At 36.0% G+C, this 19,019-nt stretch overlaps 1 protein-coding gene across 8 annotated transcripts in view; it reads right to left on the bottom strand.

The window, feature by feature from the left end:
- The window catches only part of GSK3B (glycogen synthase kinase 3 beta), a 288,178-nt gene that overhangs the window by 53,555 nt on the left and 215,604 nt on the right, over positions 1–19,019 (bottom strand). For all 8 annotated transcript variants that reach the window (XM_072613910.1, XM_072613911.1, XM_072613909.1 and 5 more), the window contains exon 8: positions 15,571–15,666. In XM_072613910.1, coding sequence (XP_072470011.1) covers positions 15,571–15,666 — 96 coding nt within the window. The remainder of the gene's footprint in view (positions 1–15,570; positions 15,667–19,019) is intronic.

The raw sequence follows: 19,019 nt of genomic DNA, 5'->3' as shown, positions 1-19,019 counted from the left end.
ACTCATTACTTCCTAAAACTATAGAAATATTTTATTTATCTACTATGATGCAGGAAAGAGACATTCTATAATTGGTTTTTTCAGATAACTGAAGCCTACCTCCTCCTAAGCACCAAAATTTCACTTTTAAACATTTTTTAACAGGAACCTCTCTGAAGGGACATCTCTTGTTCCTTTCAAGGAAGATACTGTGTATAATTTGCCTTTTTCTGGATTGCTCAGGTTCATCATTTCATCTCATTTAGTCTATATCTAAGGAGTCTTAATTATGTTTCCCAGCCATCTTGCCTCAGTATCATGTGAGTGCTCTACCTCCTTACACACACCGTTCCAGTTCTAGAGTCATAACCAAATCAATACTGCCATCAATATAAGGAAAGGTCATATCAATCAACTTCCCTATGGCTCCTTTCACTATCTTTATAACTTTTTCCTGATGTCTGAAATAGACATCCTTTTGGAATTTCAATACTCAGATCAAGTTCTACTATATGAGACCTTCTTTGATTGACCCCCCATGCTTCTAGGGTCCTACTTTTCAAAACTAGCGTGTATTCATCTTCAATATATTCTGCATATACTGACATAATTCTTTCTAGCCCTTCTGAATATATGCTCCTTGAGGACAGAGACTGTTCCATTTTTGTTCATGCATTTTCAGTGCTTAGCAGAACCTGACACATGTATAATAATGTATAATAAATGCTTGTTGCCTGATCACTGATCCAAGGAATAGGTTTTTAAAAGAAACCTCCTATATTCAAGGAGAAATAGGAGAATCCTTTAAAAGGAAATAAAATCAAAACATTGAAAAGTATCTTGCTGAAAAGCATAATCATTCTCTTTTCCCATTTTGAAAAAGATATAATCAACATTACTGTGAGAATGAAGGCAGAAAAATTATTTGGAATTATGAAGCATTAGATAAATTTTTATAAGAAGACACTCATAACACATTTACTGAGAATTTACTATGAATGAATGGAAAATATTTATTAAATCCTCAATATATGCCCAGCACTGTGCTAAAAACCAGGGACAAAGGCACAAAAGTGACAGAGTCCCTGTCCTAAAGGAGCTTCCATTCTAATGAGGGAGATAACCCATAAAGGGCAGTAATGTGCTCTTTCCAGAGGCCATGGCATACAATTTTATTATCTTTATCAGAGGAATGGGAGTTGTGGTCATGGTGAAGAGGTAGAGCTACTTTAAGGGGTTCTAATAGTCTTTTAAGACGTAAGACTTCTGGAATACTGTGTATATGCATCTCTGAGGTGGTAATGGCTCACCTTTCCTTATTAAAATGAAAACCTGTTCATGAACTACTTTTAGTGATCAAGTCATTCTTGCTTAAATAAGATCTGGTTTCATTACTTACTATGCTTACACCATTCTTGTATGGTGCCTGCATAAAGAATAAAACAGGCAGAGCAGTTAAAAGCTGACCTACAATGGTCATCAGCAATAGATTATTTATTAAAATTCTCACTACTTTTACAAAGCTTTCCCCACTCCACCCCAAATGCCACAATCCCCTGATTAACTAAATTGCTCAATGACTAGGAAATTGTTGAAGCAAATGTTAGGGAAGTAGTTACTTTCTTTCTACTATAACCTTAGTGATAACTAAGAGAAAATATTTATGTATTTATGCATTTATTTATATATACATATACATGTATATATGTACACACACACATACACACACAGACACACACATATCCTATTTAGTTTGAACCTAGACTAATCAGAAGTTAAGTTTCTCATTGGCTGGACAGACAACTAAAATTATTGTACCCGAGAAGTTCAAGTTCATAGTATTTAAATATATGCTTTGAGTTCTATTTCAGCTTTGAGTACTGGGAAAAGTCAGATGTGGTAGAGACAGGAAAACCACAGATTCTTCTACTTGCCTTTTGAAATCCCATTCCTAACTGAACAAAAGGTATAAGGCATGATTAAGGAATTTAAAAGTAATCAAGACTTAGAGAATATAAACAGTAAATTATATATGTACATATGTATGTATATATATTTATAATTTTAGCAACTACTTTGAAATAATGTTATCATACTGTGTAATGGCAATTTAAATGGGAAGATCTTTCCCATTCATTAATAGGCCCATGTGACCTACCTGGGTCACAGAAGTCTAAGTCACATGGAGCCTGAGGTGGGAGGAATTTGCTGAACAGATAGAGCAGGAAGGGTGGAACAGGAAGAAGTAAAGCTTAAGCAGAGCTGGGAAGAAGTTAGTCATGAGAGTAGTCAGAGCTAGGAAGGAGGCAGGCAAGCAGGCAGCTGGCTAGTGTGAATGAAAGAGCTTGTTTGTGATTTTGTTTAAGGGAGCCTGCTTGTGATTTGTTAATGGAGCTGGTTTGGGGGAAGCCTGGCAGGGAGAAGGCTTGGGGATGGTGTTGTCCTTTGCACTGTTATTGTGTATAGATTATGAGGGATTTGGCTTTCTGGTTTCTGAATAAATGTTTTGGTTCTGTCTTCCATGTGGAGAGTCTGTTGTATTTCATGATTCAGAACTGTGCTGGGAAATTCATGGCCACCAGAGGTGCTGTGAATTTCACAATGGCACTACATACTGTTATTGGGAATTTCAGCAGAAGGATTCTTTATAGCTGAAACTGTCATAATATGAGGTTCTTGAATGAGAAACTGAATTTACTGTATAGATATGAATGATGAGTTCAATCAATTAACCAACATGTATTACTTATGTTCCTGATATTTGCTAGGTTCTGGGGATGCAAAGGAAAGCAAAAACAGACTGTGCCTTCAAGGAGTTCAAATTCCAGTGGAGAAATATGTAAATAACTAGATAAACACAATATACTTATAGAGTAGATGGAAAGTAACCTTAGAGAAGGCAATAGAAAAGCTGGAGGATCAGGAAAGGTATTCCTCAGAAGGTAAGATCTGAGTCAAGGAAGCTGTAAGGCACAGGTGAGGAAGGAGAGCATTCCGAGTGTGGTAACAACCAACCATTGCAAAAGCAGGGAGAGAGGTGATGAACAGAGAGTTGGCTAGTAGTTGGAAGACAGAGTGTAGAAGGAAGAGAAGACTGGAAAGGTAGGAAGGGACCAGGTTAGGAAGCAAAAAACAATAGGGAGAGCCTGGAATTTAATGAATAAGGAAATGACAGTCAAACCTATGCTTTAGAAACATCACATTGACAGGTGAGTCCATTAACACTTGCCACATAATCTCAACCAGAACTTGTTATAGCAAGGCAATGCTTTTTACACTTCCCTAATCCATGCCTCTCAGGACAACTATACCAAACTCTTTCATTTCTCTTGAAACCTCCAACCACTCTCTTTACCCCAACCTTCTTCCTCCAGGCCATGCTCACTAACAGGGGTATCTTCCAAGGCTCTGTTCAGGGCCATCAGCTCTCCTCTATGTATAATCTCACTTGGTGACCTGATCAGCTCCCAAGAGTTCATTTATCTTGACATAGATGATTCCCAGAGTTACATATCTAGCCCTAGTCTTTTTCCTGAATCTGGAATCACCAATTGCCTTTTGGGTATTGAACTCAAAATGTCCAAAACATAACTCATTATCTGCCCCTCCTCTCCCTTTTTCCATTTTCCTTTTTACTGTAGAGGGTACCAACATCTTCCCAGTCACCCAGGCTGGTAACCTAGGTGCAATCTTTGACTTCTTATTTACTCTTATACGTTCAATTCATTGCCTTATCTGGTCAATGCCTCCCTTTACAACATTGCTCATATATGCACCTTTCTCTTCACTCACAAAGCTACGACTCTAGTACAGACCTTCATCACCTCTTGCCTGCTCTATTGCAATAGCCTTGTAATTGGTATCCCTGTTTCAAAGTGTCTTCCTATTCCAATATCTCTTTGACTTTATTCCTAAAATGATTTATCTCACTCTTCCACTTTCTGACTCAAAAACTCCATTGGTTCCCTATTAGGAACAAATAAATATTTAAGTTCCTACTGTGTGCTAGACAGTGTGCTAAGTAAGTGCTTTATCAATATTATCTTATTTGATCTGTACAACAACCCTGGGAGGTAGGTGCCATTACTTTCAGGCTCATACGTAAAGTCCTCTGTCTAGCATTTAAAGGTCTTCGTCACTTTGCCCCTCCATCCCTCTGTGTCTTCATACATTTTATTCTCTTCCACTCACCCATAATCCCTTGCTGTTCCTTGCATACAACATTCCATTTCCAAGCTTTGTGTCTTTGCATTAGCACCTGGTCCCACTGTTAGAAATGCCTTCTCTCTTTACCTCTGTCTTTTAGCTTCCCTGTGTTCCTTCAAGGCTCAGTTCAAATGCCATCTTCTGCAGAAAGCCTTTTCCATGCCACTAGCAACTAACTCATAACTCCTTGCAACTGTCTTCTTTCCTCCTTTGTCTTTTGTGACAGTAACAAAAAATAGCCAAACAACTATATCTAAGGTACTGTGGAGACATAAATACAAAATATAAAATAGACCCTGGTCTCAAGAAAGTTACATTTCACAGAGGTTGAGGGAAGAAAAGGAAGTAAACAGGTATTTATTAGGTAGCTACCAAGTGCCAGACAGGACACTAAGTGATTTTTAAATATCTCATTTAATGTTCACCATATCCCTGGGAAATAGGTGCAAGAGAATTATCCCCATTTTATAGTTGAAGAAACTGAGAAAGGCAGAAATGAGTTGCCCAGGGTCATACAACGAGGGTGTATGTGATGCCAAATTAGAACTTTGCCCAGAGCTGTACTATACCACCTAGTTGCTATAAGTGATACAATATATACATTAATAATAGAGAAGGGAAACTGAAGAAGGGAGACCCCAAACAACTTCTGGCAACTACCTTGAAGAGTTGTAATGAGGATCAAATGAAATAATAATTGTAATGTAGGAGAGAGAGAGAGAGAGAGAGAGAGAGTGCTGAGTTCAAAGGACAGTCACAACTTCAGGTGATAAAAACTAACACTGAAAAATTACATGACAAAGACATAGGCAGTAAATGTCAGACTAAAAAGTACTTTATTTTTTAAGTGATGGGGAGCCACTGGAAGCTCCACAAATATGGTCAGCCCAAAGCCTTAGGAAGATCATTTTGGCAGCTGTGTGAAGGATGGACTGGAAAGGAAAGAGACTAAAGGCAGCTGGGTGACATGGTGGTTAAAGACCTGGACTTGGAGTCAGGATGATACAAGTTCAAGTCTGAACTCATACAATTATTAGCTGTGTGAGTCTGGACAAGTCATTTATGTCTTCCTCAGTTTTGTGAAGATAAAATGAGATAATATTTTTTCAAGCACTAGCATAGTGTCTGGTACATAGCAGCTTCTAAGTTTTTTTTTCAATTTAGAATCTTTTAAGAAAATGTTTTTCAGTTGTCTTTTGACATTTTGTGATCCCATTTAGGGTTTTCTTGGCAAAGATACTTTGAGTGGTTTGCCACTTCCTTCTTCACCTCAATTTGCAGATGAGGAAACTGAGGCAAATACAGTTAAATGACAGGGTCGCACAGCCAAGTGTCTGAGGCCAGATTTGAACTCAGGAAGATGAGTCTTTCTGAATTCAGGCCCAGTGCTCTATCCACTGTAACACCTAACTAATCTAATTTAGAAACAGTGGAAATCAATTAAGAAGCTATTCTAGTGTCCAAAAAAGGTGGTAAAAGGCTTAAATGAAACTTGGGGCTCTATTAGGGGAAGGATATCAGAAATGTTAAGAAAGTGAAATCCTCAAGACTTCAGAATAACTTAAGAGGTGAAGTAAGAAAGAGTGAAGTAAGGAGGAGAGAGAGTTCGGCAGGGAAGATAAAAACTTCCATTTTGGATATGCTGACTTTGAGAAACCTATGGGGATAACCAAGGAGCTATTCAACAGGCAGTTAAAACACTACTGGAATTTGGGAAAAATTAAGATTGGATATGTAGATCTGGAAGTCATCTATTTAGAGATTATACTTGATTGATGGGAACTGATGGGAACTGATGAGATCTGGAATAGGACATATTAAGACAGAAGAGGGCCCTTCACAGAGTCCCGGGGAGAAAAAATACAGCAAAGGAGCCTGTGAATGAACAGTCAGGAAAGTGGGAGAAGAGTAGTACCACAGAACGCATGGGCAGTGAAGTATGCAGGAGGAAGACTGGTCAAAGGTATCAAAAACTGCAAGAAGTTCAAGCAGTATGAGGGTTAAGAAACATGATTAGATTGAGTAGTTAAGAGACCACTAGGAACTCTGAAGAAAGTGATTTCATTAGGGTAGATGCACTTAGGTGAGGTAGTAAAGAGCAGCAGAAATATATGGAAAAAAACTTGAGGGATATAATCATCGAATCCGTTTTCTAAGGCCGGGATAAACCTGAACCTATTATCTCTTTCTCTAAGCAGCAAAAAAGCCAAAAAAGGGGGTGGGTGAGTGTGAAGGGAGTAGGAGGAATGAAGGAGAGGCAAGATAGCAGGATAGTAATGAGCAATGAGGGAAGTTATTTAAGGAGAGAGGGGATTGAACTGAAAGGTTTACTTGGTGAAAGAGAAAGGGATTCTTCTTCAGAGACAGAAAAAAAAGAGAGGACTGATAGAGCAAGAGAGAAGCTTCTGGAAAGCTTAAGTGGATGATCTCTTTTTTCAGTCAATAAAAGGTGAAGAAAATCTGTGGGCAAGATAAGTGGGGCATCACACTGTGTTTCACCTCCCTTCTTTTCTTTAATGGTTAATATTCTTTCTCCCTTTACCTTTAATTGAGAATATTCCATGAGGCAAGATGCTAGAGGTAGATGGTGGCACAGTGGATAAAGTGCTAGGCCTGAAGTCTGGAAGACCAGAGCTCAAATTTAGCTTCAGATACTTACTAGCTGTATGATCCTGGGTAAGTCACTTTACCTCTGTATGCTCCAGTTTTCTCAAAAGTAAAATGGAAATAATAATACCACCTATCTCACATGGTTGTTGTGAGGATCAAAGGAGATATTTGTAAAGTGCTTAGCCCGTGCCTGGCACATAGTAGGCACTTAATAAATGCCTGCTTCCTTCCCTGTCTTGGTCACCTTTTTCCAGAAAATTCACTTAATTATCATCAAGTATTATTTCTATATTAATGAATCTATCAATGCATCATTAATGCATTACTGCCCTTCACAGGTACTTAATAAATGCTTCCTGACTATCACTGAGGTAAAAGTCAGTTTTGACTGATTTTGGAATTCACCCAGGACACTTTGTAATGTTCTCAGGGATTGATGTAATCCATGCAAATTCATATACAAATAGAGACATCTGGAGCATTTCACTATCTATAGGAAGTTCAATAATAGACTCTGTGCTGAAGAGCCTTCATGAGGGTGGCAAAACCCTCTGGTGAACATGTTTCTCTCTTTTATGCCATGCTTGATAGTAACAATCAGAGGCTGGCACTGTTAACTCTGTTGTTACACCTTTCAAGAAATTTCATATGATTTTGACATACGCATGGAAGACATTTTATTGGAAAGGAGAGAGCCTTTAAAGTTGTATTTTACTTTACTGAATTGCTATAGTTTTTCTAGTCAATAGACAAATAAATACTTTCTATAACATTAAATGAAATGTATAACTGCAAAGTTCTGATCTGTAGCAAATATTGTTTGTGAAAACCTAGATATTTCCTTCTTACACATTCATCAAGAATGCTCAATATATGTACATATTACATTACTCACATGAAAATTTTGTAGAGGCGTGTTTCAATGGTCCTTGATATAATTACTTGTTTATTTTTCTAAAAAGTAGTAAGATCTGAGATTTTCTCCAAGTCTTTGGTAAACTTGCCTTTTTTCGGATACCTTAAGAATCGATCCCTGAATACCCCTACAATTGTGGAGCCTCCAGCATGGACCTCCTTCATGTATTCTTGCTCATTCCACCAATAGCTTCTTTTAGTGCTATTTCTAGTTCCTCACAAGGTGACATGCTACCAAATGTTGTGACGTTAAGAGTCCAAAAGAGGTAGGTTCCACTGTCAATGATAGAGAAAAAAAATTTACCATATAAGATGAGACAAGATAAAGGAAGGAAGCCTTGGTGACTAATGGGAAAAAATTGCAAGGAATGAATGAAGGATAATCCTATATTTGAAGACTGGGTGACTGGGAGAATGATGAAGTTATTGTCAGAAATGTGGAAGCCCAGAGGGTATAGGCAGTTCTAGACGATGAAAATTTTAGTTTCAGGTTTGCTGAGTTTGTACAGACCATACGATATAAAGATGGGGATGTCTAATAGGCTGTTAGAGACATGAGCCTGAAGTTCAGAAGAAGGTTTAGGGATGGGATGGAAATTTGGGGATTACCAGTTATAGCTGATGAACTTTCTAAGGAGAACACATACATAAAGAAGAGAAAAGGCTGAACTGAACTGGCAAATTTCCTTATAAATATAAAACATTCTCTAAGGGCTACAAATAACAACATACTAGACTGATGCATACCATTATTTAGAGATATGATAGACTGACTACAGGCTGTCAGTTGTCCATTGCTTTTGCTTCTACGACAGGTTCCTGAGATATAGTTGTGAGTTCCAGGGTGCCTAATGCAGTTTGGTGCAAATGTCCATGATGTCACTACATTACAGGATTTTCTGGCCTAAGCTCCTCATCTCTGGGATGATTTTTGGCAGGATCTAAGACCACTCTGGGAATGTAAGCAAGAAGAAATGCATAAAGCCTAAGAGGACTTTAGTATTTGCTAATTTTGCAGTATTCTGTTCATTCGAATTATCACCATTAGGAAGGTAACATGATATCTAGGATAGAAAATGTTTAGGAAAAACACTCTTCCCTGGAGATTGGGGCTTTCATCATATGCTGTTCAGTTATGTCAGTCCTGTCTAAATCTTTGTGATCTCATTTGGGATTTTCTTGGCAAAGGTACTGGAGTGGTTTGCCATTTCCATCTCAAGTTCTCAATCAGGGTTACTTGCTCAGGGTCACAAGTCTGAGGCCAGACTTGAACTCAGACAGATAAAGTCTTCCTGACTTCAGACCCGGCACTCTATCCACTGTCCCATTTACCTGCCCATCATATGTACTTGGTTAAACTTTTATGTTATCACAGATATACACAAAATTACAGCATTTTTGTTGTCTTCAGCAAACTATGCCTTAGTCAAACACCATTGAAAGTATGTGGAAGCTACAATGACCAATCTTCATCTAACAGAAAGAACACTTGGCTAGGATGCAAGAGCACTGGGGTTTAGTGAGGCTCTTCCACAAACCACGTATATTTTATTTGTGTGGATTATTCAATCTCTCTATCATGATTTTTCTGCTATAAAAAAGTATATTAAATGAGATAATATATGTAAGTGTTTTGTAAATATTCAAGGGCTCTACAAATGTTAACTGTTACACTGTCATCATCTATTTTTATCTACCTTACCATAAATCCAAAATTTAATGGATCCATGAATGAATACTCACTCCTTTGATACAGACTATAACCTATTCATTTCTTCTTATTTTTAAGATTCTTTTTCATGTTGTTCCATGTACTCCATACAAGATCTACCCAATACACAGAAAGCTTTCCTCTAAGTCTTCTTATGTTTTATGGAAATATACAGACTGTCCCCTAATTAATTATCCTTTGCTCTTGCTTATGTGAACTGGTTCATTACCTCCTTATTCAGTCATAAATTTCCTTGATAATACCTAAGCAACCTAAATTGGGCTATGATAAGGGGGGAAAAAGGGATCACAGATAAAAAATGCTTTTAAAAACTTTCTGACTTTGAAATTCTATCACTTAGGATATAAAAATGAAAAAGTAAAGTCTGAATTCACTGCTTAAACAAAGCAAAAGGAGAAAAATAATTTTGCATATGTCCCTGTATATTAACATTTTTATTATAGTTTTATTTGGGGGAATAAAAACTCAACAACATTCATAAAACAAGCGCTCAATTCATAGACCAGGGAGAGAAAGAAAAAGTAGCTGTATAAAGATGTTATATCTATCAGACTATTATAAGAGTCAACACTACCCTTGAAAGGCATCAGTGGCTAGAAGGAATACATAATTTTAAAGAATGTTTTTATTGTCAGGTACATTGTAAATCACTTAATGGAAATTGATTAGCACTACTATTGACTGAAAAAGAGGTTAGGACCGAAACTAGGAATCTTGGAAGAATGTAATATTACACAAAGGGTAAGTATACAAAATTTATCTTATGGTACTTTTAACTATGTCTCTCTCAAAGCTTTTTTACTTTGTCTTACACTTTAACATGTATTTATGACTTGCTAGATACTTTTTCCCCTACATAATTACCTATGTTCTCTCTTTTGAAGGGTCTCTTTTTGAATCAGTAAATGGACACCAATCACCATTTCCTACAGTTATTTGAGCAAATCCTCCCATTCCTTCATTCATCGTATATGCAGCTGTCAGATTAATGTTCCCAAAGTATTCCTTTTATTATGCAAAGTCTTACTGCATATTGGATCAAGTTCAAAAGATTAATGATGGTTTTAAAAGTCTTTCATAATCTAGATCACATGGGTTGCCCAAATGGCAACCAATCTCTCTTTAAGTTAGAAGACTCCCTCATTTGTACAGCTAACACATAAATCATGTTCATTCCTAGTTCTATACCTTTTTGGGGATTCTCTCCCAATTCCACTTTATCAATCCCAATCTTAAATACCATTCAAGGATCATTTCCATTTGCTACTTCCTACACAAAAGCCTTTCCTAGCTACTCCAACATACATCCATGTTTCCCTTTTTAGAATTCCTATAGTGATACAAATAATGAGCATTAAAACATGACTTTTTTCACCGTGGGAGCTACAGTATTTTATATAAGCATTCTGTAGAGATTTTAAAATGAAAGGTATAATTTTCTGCATCAGTGTAATAAAAACCTTGTTTTTCAAAATATTTCTTTTTCCAGAGGAAAAATGAAGTACATACATAAATAAAGTGAAAATTCAAAAGAAATACAAGAGTCAACCAGCTGTAGTTCAATCAGATGCTAATATGAATGGCAGCAAGTATAAATACAGGTTTTAGAAAAGGGATGGGAAAACTTATTGATTTTCATTGTGGGAATATTGGATGGCAAGGGTGAATAAGAGTAGCAAGACTTCTACCACAATTTACAGTTAATAAAAAAAAAAAAGGTCCTGACTGCTCTCCTGTTCTGTCCCCTAGATTTCTGAAGATACCACCACAGTTAACAACCTCACAATGGTACAGATGGTAGAGGGAGGGGACTGGATAAACTGGGAGGCAGTCTGAGGCCAAGCAAAGAAAAAAATGGGAGGCAAAACTATGTATCTTTCTATTAACCCTTGACAAGATGTCACAAGGTCAGAACTAGGGCAAGAACCAAAACTTAATACCTGCTAATCTGATACTATTCACTATAAATCATAGTGTTTTCTTACTCTTATAATACATAAAGATATAGAACAAAATTATCACTCCACATTTGCATGGCACTTTCATATTTTAAAAAGCAATTATTTCACTCTATCCATGTAAAAAACCCATAAGAAAGGTCTAGCAATTATCATTTTAGAGAAGAAACTGAGGTACAGGAGATTCTAGCACTATAATGTAAGCTCACTGAAGGCAGGGACTGTCTGATATTTGTATCTGCAAGGAATAGCCAAGTACACATTCCTTTTTAATTCTAAGCCCACCTCACTAATTTTTAATCTTCTCTTTGCTTGCAATGTACTTCTATTCAATGTTAACCTTCCCTTCCATGTCCCAAAGATATGTCATCTTAGAGAAGCAAATCCTGAGCCAGCAGTAAAGTCAATTTGTTTTTCTTCAGATGTAAAAAAACTCTTTTGATTTTAAAATCTTGGGAAGGAACCTCAGGAAGATTTCATGATGAAGCTGGTACAGCCATAAGCTTCTTTTCTTTCACAGTAAAGTAAAGCTTTCACACCTTACCTCTATTCCCGGACCTTACAATTAGATAAGCTTTGGACTGTAAGATAGTTAAGAGCAGAGACTGCTTTTTGCCTTACCATTGCACCCCCAGTGGCTAGCACAGGGCTTAGCATAGAGTAGGTGCTTAATGTTTATTGACATAAAAAACCCTGAAAATATTTATTTACTGACTACAAAAGCTAGAAGAAATATCTCTATAGATGTCTTGTAGCCCTAATATTCCTAAATGGCATAGTAAAAAACAAGGATTAGATTTTAGGTGGAGACTTCTATACATCAGTACTAGATTTTAAAAGCTTAAGACACTTGACATTATTGATCTTTACCTTGTTTTCCTCTGCCTTGCTATTTCCATACCATATACTTTTCTCTTAATCCCTGATCTGTGCCTGCTCCCTTAAAAATACTAGCTATTGCTCTTGAGGTCATAGTAGAATACTGAGCAACTTAGGAATATGTATACAACTCTCAATGCACACTTATAAAGGAAGCAGCTCCTCACATGTTTAACGGTGCCCTCAGCTGGTACAAACTGAATCAAAAACACCTCTGGTGGAAGAAAAACCACTTTAGTCACAATAACTCAGACTGCTATTTCTATTTCTAGCTAAGACAGGACAAGGTTACTTTCAAATTTTAGGCAAAACCTTTGTTATAGAAAGGTGACTCTTGCTGCTTTGTCTAGTGGTACAAAATATAGAAAAAAATAAAAACACCCAGGAATCCAAAGGGATATTACAGGGGTATCCAAATTCATCGCAATCCTTCTGCTGTTACAGTTGTATGAAATTTTGAAAGATTTGCCCACACCCATTCTAGCTAATACCACAGGCTGTATAATGCAATGTTAGGAACACTGATGTCATAGATTTGGGTTCAACTCCTGCTTCTGAAATCAACTATGTGACTTGGGTAAGTTACTTAACCACTGGGCTGCAGTTTCCTTATCTGTAAAATGGAGACGATAGTAATACTTGCACAAATTCCTTCAAAGAATCTCAGGGTGAGAAGAGAACTTATTGATTATATCTATACCTGGTCATGTAGTTTTAACCATACTTGAATAAGAATCCTCTTATACAGTAACTATTTAGTCTTATCTTGAAGTTCTCTAGTGAAATAACTTACTATTTCCTGAAACAACTCATTTTCCTTTTGGATAGTTATCATTCTTAGGAAGATTTTTCCTTACATAAAACCTAAATTTCAGAAGTCCTACCTACTGCTCTGAATTTTTCCTTCTGCATCTAAGAAGGATAAGCCTAATTCCTTTTCCCATGACAGTTCTTCTCACGTTTGAAGAAGACGTTCATTGTGGTGACACCTACGTTTTTTTGTTTCAGTAAGTATCTTTTAAGTGCCTACAATATATTCTGGGCACTGGGGATGCAAAGAAAAACACTGAATAGTTTTCGTCCTCAAAGAACTTACGGTCTACAGGGAGACAGCACACACATATAAAAGTATATATAAGAAAATAAATACAAAGCAATTTGGGGGTGAAGGTGAGGAAGGTAGCAGTATGTGGAGTAGGGAAGAGGAAAGACCTCATGTATAAAGCAGCATTTGAACTGAGCTGTTCTCTAGGTGAAACAATCCTAATTCCTTCTGTTCTAGCTGACTAAATTTTTAAAATTCTGACATGCACTGTTACTTATTTTATTTATTTCTGAGTTATTTGCAAATTTGATGAGCATGCAATTTATACTTTTATTTCAATCACTGATAAAAAATATTAAATAGCAAAGGGTCAAGCACAGATCTCTGTAGCACTCTATCAGACAGACCTCCTCCCAAGTTGAAAGGGTTGATGTGAGGAAAATGCTTTGTAAACCATAAGCTCTAAATAAATATCATTTATTAGTATTATTGTATTTTATTTTATCTTATAAATTACACTGTAGGGATGTCTTCCAAAAAAATTTGAGATGACACAGAAACCTATTTCCAGCTACCTGAAAATGTGATGTATACTACCTTGGGTGATATTTTTGACAATATATGTTGAAATTATACATATGCTGAAAATTTCTGCATCAAAAATTCCTTATCTGTTTTTTGAATGCAGCAGTGATCTTGCCTTGACTACTTGTAATCCTGCAACAATTCACATAAATGCTGAATTAAGTTGAGATACGCCAATACAACGTTAGGTCTAGAGTAGCCTTAGGACACCCTTAGTCTGAATGATTCTTGAGACCTTGTACGGTTTCTGTATGATCCAAGGTAGGTTTGAATACTCCTAAGACACCTTGAAATAAATATCAATTTAGTCCTTCAAATCGAAATAGTCTCCTGAGGCCCTCCACATTTTCTAATTACTTAAATTAGGGGTAGAGGAATAGAGTAAATACATTTGACCTCAGGTATTAGTTATTATACACTCAGCAAAAATAAATCAATAAGTCAGGAAGATATTCAAGTCTTGCTCTTTCTGTCTGTGTTAGTTACATCCTTTTAACTATCATTAAAATATTATAAGGTATCTGGATTTAAATTGGGGAGGGAGCACAACTAGCAGCATAAGTAGATTTTCTTAAATGCTAGGAAGTGACTACTCTATAAAAATGAAGAATTCAGATGTTGATGAAGCCAAATTTTTTGTTTTCAGCATAACTAGATCTATAAACAGTATTTTTCACAGTGTTAGGGTAACCATTTCTAACTCCTTTAAAAAGGGTACAATGAGACAGGACAAACAAGACAGAGTAGAGAAGGTAGTGAATAAAGATTAAGGAGACTTTGATCCTAAACTGGACTCTTACAATAAGTAGTTGTAGTCTTACAAGACACTTAATTTCCGTAACCTGTAGCTTCAGGTAACCCAGTGGTAAAATGAGAGAGCTGGAATAGCTGATTTCTAAAATCATTTTAGCTCTAGCATTAACTTAATGTTAATATTCTTTAATGTTGCACATTGAAATGAGAAAAATTCAATTTAAGTTCTTCTAGTTTGTAGTCAAAATTTACCTTTTAGTAAAATTTATCTTTTCTTTTAAAAATCTGTTAGTACTATATCTTCTCCATTTAATATAGAATTATGGTTTTCTGACTGGTAAGTGAAACACTGGCAACATTTCAAATAGCTTTCCATTTGTATCACTGGCAGGAATAGAAATGCTTAAATTTTTGTCCCACAGCACCATGAAAGAAGAAACTGGAGGAGGGGGTGAGAGGACGAGAGAAGCTATAATTTTAAAGGCAAATTTTCAATAGTAAGACCAGTGAACTGAAAAAAATGCATGTTATCTTTCTTGTGATGCAGGAAATAGGTACTATTTACCAGAAAGGTAAAAGAAAAAACTCTTTAGGGCTAGAAATAGTCATCATATCTTATACGAGATCTTATACCTTTCCAAACTTTATAGCCTATTGATATAAGCATGTTATTATGACCTTCAAATACAGATCTGGAGTAGTAATGTCTACAAGCAATCAAAATGGGTATATATTATGAACATCATCAATAAACACTCACTTGAACTGGTGTAATATCTTGGGTTCAACAACTAGGTCTCAAAGTAATTTTGTTTAAAAATTAAGAAAAAACTAAATTTTAAATTAACGCCATATAGTGTACTTTTGGCCCTTATACCTTAATTATTATTCCACTCATTTAGACTCACCTTAGTCCAAGGATGTGCCTTAATCTGAGGAAATTTGAATTCGGTGTAGTTTGGATTCATTTCTCGAATTTGCTCTCGCGTTGGCGTTCCCAGGACCTAAAGAGAGAAAGCAAATTCTTTATATAGCCTATAGAAGTTGAAGTATAGTCATTTTCTAACACACGCTATAGTGAGAAAGTGACTTAAATTATACTGACACACAGCTGGTTAAATAAAGCAGACATAATCAAAGGCATTTAATTTCTAACTGGTTGCAAATTTTATGATGCCTCCTAGGAAGCATCTCTAAAGACTAAATACTGATTTAGGATTTGAAAATTAATTTATAAAAAATGAAGTTAGGTCATACATATTTGCAAATACTTGTACATCAGCTGTTCTCAAACTTGAAAGTTGTCAAAATTCTCTTTCTCTTCACCCAATTTAATTATTGGATTACCATTGGACCAATAACAATCTCTCAGCTGACTTCTAACTGGCTGAGACATGTGAATCCATAATTCATTCATCACTTTAAGAGCTACTGCGCAAAAGCTAATATTTCAGAAATATGAGAGGGAAAAGGGAAACAGTTAAAAAGACAAGGAAATCAAAAGAGAAACTGGGGAGTGCTCCTGCTTCCAAAGCAGAATAAAAGAGGAAGATATATGAATAAACTCTCCAGCTAACACCAAGGGTAAAGTGAAACAGTCAAGAATGCACAAAAAAGTCCAAGCATTTTTATCATCCTATGTGACCCTTAGCAAAGTCTCTTCCATTGAAGAGCCACTCAATGTACTGGTAAACTTTCTGGTTCCTTAATATTTCATGAAAAATATGGGTAGTCTATCTGTTGTCACTCATTCTTACTAAATAAACAGCTCTTCTGATTACACATCTTGATGATTTTTTAACACCATTTTTTCAATGTGAATCATCATTGGAAATATGTTGAAACATATTTATACTTACCATTTATCTTCTTATTCCACTTTAAGTCATGTACAACTATGACTTTTTCAATATTATGGTGAGAAAAGAGTGGACTACAAAAGATGGGATTTTGTGGCAGTGAGCAGTTTGGCATCTTTGAAATCACTGTATAATTTCCGAGCTTTACTTTTTGCTCCTATTACATTATGTGCTGGCTAGCCTGAGCTATATGCATTTTTCATCTACTTCAAAATTTTTTTTATTGATACCTTGTTTCTAACAACTCAATTAAGTTTCCAATATATTGCCCTATGTATCAAATCCTCTCATAAGAAAGAAAAAGTTGCACAAAACTCAAAAGACATAGCAACCACCTGGCAGTATATACAACACACAAAAACCCACCCAGTTTCCCAATTCAGCACCAAGAAGTGGGAAACGTTTTACTATTATTTATCCTGTATATACACTTAGGTCTTTCAAGACGGAATATAAGCATCTTGACAGCAAGGTCTACTTTGTTTTTTGAAGCACAACAATTAGGCTTCTTACCTGACTAATCTGCTGCTCCTGAGAAGAAGACAGGTTACTGCAATTGTATTACTTTCTTTTATAATACTTAGTCATTGCATACATTATTCCCTTGGTTCTACTTTATTTACTTAGAATTAGAGTTCTTAAAATCTCACTGTTTCTCTGAAATCCTTATGTTTCTTGTTCTTTGCAGAAACATAATATTTTATTATATTCATACACCAGGTTGGGTTTAGCAGTTTCCCAACTGATGGGTACCCACTTTGCAGTTGTTTGTTAATAGGATATAAAATCATTGAGGGCAGGGACTATTTCACTTTTTTATCTGTATCTCTAGAGCCTGGTACATAATAAGACTTAATAAATGCTAGTGAGTTGAATGCTACCATAAAGAATGCTGCTACAGTCATTTTGTTACCTATGAGATCTCCTCAGAATATATGCCCAGTGGTGGTGGCTTTAGGTGAAAAAGTGTTAACTTTTAGTGACTCTTCTCACCCAATACTAAATTTTTTCCAGATCACTCGGACCAATTCACAGCTCAGTCAATATTACGGTAATGTGTCTATCTCCTCACAGTCCTTCCAATACGGCCTAATTATGTCTTTTATAATCTTTGCCAATTTGATACTTCCACTTCGTTTTTTACAACATTGCTAGTTAGGCCAATCCTTCAAATGACTATTGATTTCACCGAGCAGATTTCTATCTATATCTGTCAATAGCTGAAGTAATGTCCCATGAATCCTACTTATAAAAACTGTTTCTATGTGAACTCATTTTGGGTTTAAATGAGAATGTCAAAAACACATCCCATTGATGCAACTCCAGGGATAGCAGGACTATTGTCTTTCCTCTATTAGAACCTCCAAACAGAAGGACTCCTGAGACTCCAGCTGCACTGCATCAATGGAGAAGGAAGTCTCTGTCCAGGGTGGTCTTTGGCATGAAAAGGAGAGTCATAGGTTGGACCTTCTCTGTACTTAAAAAAGATTGGCTGATAAGAAATCTTCTGACTTGGTTTTTAATTTAAAAAAAAAAAAAAGCCAAAATCCCTTTGGAAGCTTTCAGGGAATTAAGTTTGTATAGCTACAGTTGGGAATAGGTACCTCTGTGGATTAAGGTAAGACAGTCTGAGAGGCGGTATGAATGTGAATATAGTTTAATTTCATTAGGTAAGTTCCTGAAAAATATATAAAGCTAAAAAAAAATGCATTGAATCAAGAAAAGATCTAGAGCAGGGACATAACCTGATTAAAAATTTCAGTGTCAGGTTTAATTTAATGCAAGAAGTTTATAGGGAATAGCCCTACCATGTATCAAGCTAGTAAAAATAATAGTTCAAAAATACATCTTTTAAGTTTTATAAGGCATGTTCCCTATAACCACCCTGTGAGGTAGGCATTGCAAAGACATAATCTCCATCCAGGACAAAGAACATGAAATTAGAATTTCATGACACAAAAACACATGATTGGACCGAGTTCTTATATACTGTAATGACCAAGGGCAGACTGCTACTTGAAATGAATATTAGGATTCTTAAGTGTGCTTTTTATTATGCCATAGGGGTAGTCTGTGTTTGTTTCCTCTCAGAACTGGATCTCTGAAGTCAAATGGAAAATGATCTGACACACATTTTTGATTTATGCACACTTTTTCAGGAACTTATCCAATGTGTAAAGTGAGATAATACTTCACCCCAAAATTCAGACTCACTCCCTCTTATATTCTGTCTTACTTTCACCTGAAGGTACACACCAAATACATTTCTATTTAGGAACCTTTCACCAAATATATAGGACTTACATGATAAAGATTCAGAATAACTTTCTTTCAATATTTGTGAAGCATTCTTCATCAGTGTATGTAATTTTTTCACTCCACATATAAGTATCACATATAAATATAAACTGTACCAGCAGTTCCAGCCTTAGAAAAACCTGCACTAAGGACCAGTGAATCTGTCTTTAATTAAGGCCATCAATACAGGAAAAGCTAAG

The sequence above is a fragment of the Notamacropus eugenii genome, chromosome 5, assembly GCF_028372415.1.
Source record: "Notamacropus eugenii isolate mMacEug1 chromosome 5, mMacEug1.pri_v2, whole genome shotgun sequence".
Classification (NCBI taxonomy): Eukaryota; Metazoa; Chordata; class Mammalia; order Diprotodontia; family Macropodidae; genus Notamacropus; species Notamacropus eugenii.
The sequence above is the reverse complement of the archived record's forward strand: the minus strand, read 5'-3'. Positions and strand labels throughout refer to the sequence as shown.